Below are 6,336 nucleotides of genomic sequence, written 5' to 3'. Positions count from 1 at the left end.
ACACACACACACACACACACACACATACACACACAAACGCCACACGCGTACACACACACAAACACACACACACACGCACACATACACAAACACACACACACACACACACACACACACACACACACACACACACACACTAACATTTATCTACCGACAGATAAAGTGTTTGTCTGTCAAACACTTTATCTGTTACTGACAGGGGGATGCAATGCAAAGCTGTTGCAAATATATCACACCTGAATACAAAATAAACAGGTATATAGATACATATATATTAATAGATGTATACATATATACATCTAAAAAATTATATATGTATAAATGCATAATAACATTAAGGTTGCTCTGTGTCTGTAATATCCCTGAGGTATATAGCTAGTTGTTTTATGGGGGGAGGATAAGAGGATTTTAGTCTGGTTGAAATGCTGGCTAATGTTATTGTTCCTACTGGGAGCAGATGAGAGGAAACCAGTGTTTCACACGTCTCTCCTTCCCTAGTGGTGTTTTTTAAACCTGCATACCAGTGGGTAACACAAGGCAACAAAACAAAGGCTTACTGCAATTCTGGACATCAAATGAAGCCCTGACACAATACGTATATGTATATTTATATATACTTTTCTTTGTTGTTTGTACTAAACAAAATGTTTGTGTATGAACAGGAAGTGATTTAGAATTGTTCAATAGTAAACAATGTATTGTGACCATTTAGCGTTACAAGGGGACATATATAGCAGCCAAACCCAATAAAAAGGTCAGAGTCAATGAAATCGGGTTATTACATTTTCCCACGGGATACCATTTCCCCATCCCTCTCTTCCTTCCAACGTCATCAATCAACGTTTCTTAGATGTCATTACATGAGAGGCACTTGTGTAAGTAACAGACCATATTGTGCTATATTGCAGCTGAGGACGAATTAAGTTCAGGGACAAGACACTGTGGGTAGTTAATGGGATTCTCTTCGTTTCCAGTATAAACTGCTCCATTTTGTTATATTCCATTATTTTCCTATTGCATCAATTCTATTATATTCTACGGTCAATTCTTTCATTGCATCCTTAAATCGCCACTTCTTTTCATTCATCAGCAACATATATTTTTTTGCCTTCTTGACCAATAAATGTCCAATAAACCACCATTACACAAATCCCTGAACAAAATTGAAATGAATGAACCCCAATCGAGACCGTGACAAATGCAAATTAGCAGGGACACATCTTTGCATTTGTGCGTGCGACTAGCACGGTCTAATGAGGAGTCTTTTACAACAATAGCACGCAAGCTGTACATTTTTCTAGGAAAGCTTCCGCAGTGGCAGAAGTCCCATGATTTGCATTCAATCTTCAGAAGAAGCACAGGTGTGTTATTACCCGTCAAGAGTGGAGCCTAACCTCAATCTGCAAAAGTCCACAGCCATGTTCCTGTTACTTCATAAACATCTCCCTGCCTCTCTCCCTTTCTCCTTTTTTTATCACATGCTAAAAACCCACAAGCCCTTACATTTCATACATGAAAGGAATGCTATCGACAGTGGGCCACTAGATGAGCCAGCTAGCAGTGGTAGCTAGGCTACCACCCCACCCTTTACTGTACAGTGCCAGCACCCAGGGGGGCACTGCACTCACTCACCAATCAAGATATCCCAGTAACTAATAAGACTTGTTTTCTTCACTTGGGGGGGTGTGTTGTTAAACAGTTTTAAAAATAGATGACATGAACACTACAGTTCTGCCAAAGCCTTTTGGCACCTAAAATATGCTTTGGTAAAATCAAAGAAGAAAAAATTCAAAGAAGAAAGTTACTGGATACTATGTTGTGTGTGTGTGTGTGTGTGTGTGTGTGTGTGTGTGTGTGTGTGTGTGTGTGTGTGTGTGTGTGTGTGTGTGTGTGTGTGTGTGTGTGTGTGTGTGGAGAGTAAGTTGCGATGAGGGAAGGCTTTGTTAAATGAAGGGGAAGGGTTAAGGTTGGGATGAAACGGGTTTCTGTTTTCTTTTTTAGGTTTTCTCCATTGTGGTCAAAATAGACAACGCCTAACATTACATACGGCATTCCTCACCAGTAATACCAACATATTTACAGTTTTGTGTTAATAACCTGACTCACTGAGGATTCACCGAGGCCAGTGTGTGTCACGTTTGGATCCTAGGAAGGTCACAATTTGGAGATTTCTTTTTTCTTGACCAATATTGAGTTAAGGAATATAATTTGGTATAATTCGGGGGGGGGGGGGGGGGGGGGGGGACCACTCTGATCCACCATCCTGGAAACAGTGTCCCTCAAAAGTGACCCTGAAACACACAGACCAGCACATAAGCATGGAACTAATGGATCTCTTGGTTGAAGTGATACAAATGTAGGCCTATCATAAAAGGGACGACAGATCGGCTCTCTTTCAACAGTCTGTGTGGCTCAAGGTGGAGCACACCATTCATCAAACAGAAAAAAGGTTTCACCCACTTTAACGCGCGTAAACTTGGATGTTGGAGAGAGACACGCGTACGAAAGCCGTGCGTGCAACCAGCGTGAAAAAATAGAATCATCATCAGCATCATCAACATCAGCAGCAGCGGCTCATAACTAGGCTATGGTTTGTGCCCTGGCGATGCGCAGACCGGAGAGATAATACAACAAGCCGAGGGCGGGTTTAACTTCACACGAGAAATCAAGAGGAAGTTGCTGCGAGCGCAAATAGATTAATAGATAAAGGGGCTGCTTAACTTCACTGGGGCTAAAAAATAAAAAGCACTTGTACAGCATGGCTGGGTGGTGAGTCAACGAGCTGTGCCTTTTTATATGCGCTGCTGGAAACGCGCACAAGTCTGATTGCAGGAGCGCAGCAGCGCATGGAGAAAATAGTGCCAACCCGTACCCTGGATGTGTGAAAACACATACTTCTCGTCAGAATTAATGTGCCAACAATATGTGTGATTTTGTTATTATTATTAGAAGGGGTAACGAAATGTGAACTACTTTAAAATAACTTTGATGTTTTTTGTGTGCAGATTCCACGAGATGGAATCTTAAAATATTTTTATTGTGGGCCAAATATGTTTCGTTGAATTATCGGAATTCATCTTTTGGAACTCGGGTCCCTGTGCGTTTAATTCTATCCACTAAACACTGAACATGAATGTACAAGCCATGCTTGTAAAGGAAACATTTACCTTTCGTAGAATCCACTGGCCGATGATAACTAGGGTCCAACCGAGTACCTTCATCTCACCTTCAGGAGTAGGACCACCCTGAAACTACGAGTCTCCTTGTCTTAACATATAAAGACAACAGCGCACGTTGCGGCGCGGAATCCAAGGAACCCAAAACAAGGCGCCGAAGACGGGGATCGCCTTAAAAACCACACGGCTCAAGTTCCTTTATAGTTTGCACGGTCAATGTCACAGCGATTGTTGTAGGCAAACTTTTATCAGACGCGTGAGTCTTTCCGGCATGCTTCACGTGGCGTATCCATTGCGCGTCCGCCCGGGCTGGAGAACTGGAAGTTTGTGCAGAGATGTAACCTTGCGCGCATGGAGAAAAATAGGCGATATTACGCTGGATCACCTGCGCGTCTTCTGGTGCGCTGGGCTACTCACTGCTGGAGTGCTCGGTGTGGAGAGGGGGATTTGGAGTTGAATGCATCTTTCTCTCTCTCTCTCTCTCTCTCTCTCTCTCTCTCTCTCTCTCTCTCTCTCTCTCTCTCTCCCCACCTCGCTTTACTCTCTCCGTCTCTCTTCCTCTCCCTCTCTTTCTCTCCCCCCCTCTCTCTCTCTCCTCCCCTCTCTCTATAACCTCCCCCCCATCCAGCTCTCTCCCCCGCCTCTCCCTCTCTCTCTCTCTCTCTCTCTCTCTCTCTCACACACACACACACACACATACACACACACACACACTCACACACACACACACACACACACACACACACACACACACACACACACACACACACAGACACACACACATACACACACACACACACACACACACACATTTTGCTCTCTCCCCCATCCTCCACTTGGCTGACCGCGTTTCCTCTGCTTCAAAAAAAGCTTAAATGCACTTTGGAATTAGAGTTTGGGCATAAACAAATAAATAAATAATCATGTCTTTAAGATTGCAGGTCTCAAAACATGAGCCTATAACTGCATTTTCATGTACCTTTGTGTTTGTTCCTGAAGAAGTAAAATAACAATCCCATTCTCTATATTACATTATATTACATACAATTCGGATTTACTTTGACTTGGCTTTACTTTAAATTATGGCTTTCAGTGGCTTCTTATTTTCACACTTTGACTCAACTAATCCAATTGACTGTTTAGAAGTTGAAAAAAAACTGAACTGAGAAACAAGACAAATAGACAGTGCAGAATAGAAAATAGCAAAGAAAAAGCTGCAACATAACACAAAAATACATACATATATTTGAATATTGTTGTCTGAATGTCCTGGGGCGTCTCGTCCCTGCAAGGGAGTGCTGACCGATGCCTGGCTATTTGGGTGCTCTGGCATGGGGGTGAGGCTTTGACCTTTGACCCTAGCTGTTGAGTTGTGCTTATTGGCTGTACACGCAGGTATGTTTAACGGTCAGTAACAAAGTGAACTCAGGTTAGGACCTCACTTGGGGTATAACCTAGTCCCTGAGCAGGTACACAGCCCACAGCCAGCCAGTGGGGCTGCTCTAGCATGGAGGCCCTGGGGAAAGCGTGCCCGTGGTAGGATGGATGAAAAACGTTGGATTGTGTTCTGTGTGGCCACAGAATAGGAAGTTGCTCTAATTATTATTGTTCTGATTATAATTATAATCAGCTCTACAGACAGGCCAGATAAACTCTCTTCTGCTCCTTACTTTTTATTTTATTTTCTTAAATACATTGTGTGTATTATGAGTCCATAATGTAGAAACAATATGAACACATTTCAAAATACATTTAATAATACCAAACGCTAAAAACATGACTGCAGAATACCATAAATATAACCAACCATCCATCATAAAAGACATACATTCAGAAATCCCAAGGACGTATAATCCCAAAGTAATGATTTGATTTGCGTTTTACAATTTGCATCCCTCAGAACACAAAACCTAATAACGTCTTTCCCGGGGAGCGGCTCATCCCATTATGCGATTTGAATGTCACACTGTTAGTCCTACAGATGGCAATGATGTTTGTGTTTCGGGCAATATATTGAATTTATTGTCATTTCATCATTTAAGTTTCCCCTTCCGACTGATTGGAGACTTTTCTGACCTTTTAATTACAGATTCATGCCATCTCGCTGTGTGTGTGTGTGTGTGTGTGTGTGTGTGTGTGTGTGTGTGTGTGTGTGTGTGTGTGTGCCTCTCGTCAAGTGTGGCAGATCTGCAACACTGCATATTTCTCCACGCGTACGGAAATGTTCTATAGTTCACCCCTGTCATGTTGTCACGGCTGAATAAATGCAAAGAAATTAAAATACATTAATAAATAAATCAATAATGAGACTGCTAAGTGCTGCCTGGATACCTTATGATTAAAAGTTACATACAACTCCGATACTTATACATGGAAAAGCAATCTATAGTCTGTTTGGATGGGAGAGTGGCCAGCATGTTGATGCCCCTCAAGAGACAGAGAGGAAGAAAAATAAAGAGATAGAAAAAAAAGGTAAGGCTTATCTGCTCTCTGAAAGACTGCAACAGATGGATTGGAGCACATGTCTCAAATAAATTGATTTCTACTTATAGCCCTTATATAAATATAAATATATATATATATTTTACAATCTGTTATATGTCAGATTGTGGATTTATTGCTGTGAGTTGTGAACATAGAGAGAATGACACAGTACTGCCCCCCTGTGAGGCAGCTTGTGACTGCAGCATGGAGACCACCGGCCGCCACTTGTAGTTGTGCCAAGGCATACACACACACACACACACACACACACACACACACACACACACACACACACACACACACACACACACACACACACACACACACACACACACACACACACACACAGAGAGAGAGAGAGAGAGAGAGAGAGAGAGAGAGAGAGAGAGAGAGAGAGAGAGAGAGAGAGAGAGAGAGAGAGAGAGAGAGAGAGAGAGAGACACCTATATAATGACCATTCAATGCGTTCCTTCTTAGATTCAGCGTTTACCACAAACGGAAGTGTAATCGACGAAATGTCACATTTTCATAGGGATGCATTACTATTCAGTGTGCCTGTGTATAAATAACCCTGCTCCAATCCCGTCCAGATACTATGTGAAATTTATTGCAGTCACAATTTTTTATATTACCGTAAAGTGGGCCGTTGTGTCGAAAACATTGTGGACACACACAC

At 42.3% G+C, this 6,336-nt stretch overlaps 1 protein-coding gene across 1 annotated transcript in view; it reads right to left on the bottom strand.

Annotated features, from left to right (window-relative positions):
• Positions 1-3,221, bottom strand: part of nxph4 (neurexophilin 4) — a gene marked incomplete at both ends in the record, with an annotated part of 35,317 nt that extends 32,096 nt beyond the window's left edge. The window contains one exon of the mRNA XM_079747459.1: positions 3,168-3,221. Within this exon, the coding sequence (XP_079603585.1) occupies positions 3,168-3,221 (54 nt within the window). The remainder of the gene's footprint in view (positions 1-3,167) is intronic.
• Positions 3,222-6,336: the final 3,115 nt, after the last annotated feature.

This window comes from Pollachius pollachius (genome assembly GCF_949987615.1).
Source record: "Pollachius pollachius genome assembly, chromosome: 12".
Lineage (NCBI taxonomy): Eukaryota > Metazoa > Chordata > Actinopteri > Gadiformes > Gadidae > Pollachius > Pollachius pollachius.
The sequence above is the reverse complement of the archived record's forward strand: the minus strand, read 5'-3'. Positions and strand labels throughout refer to the sequence as shown.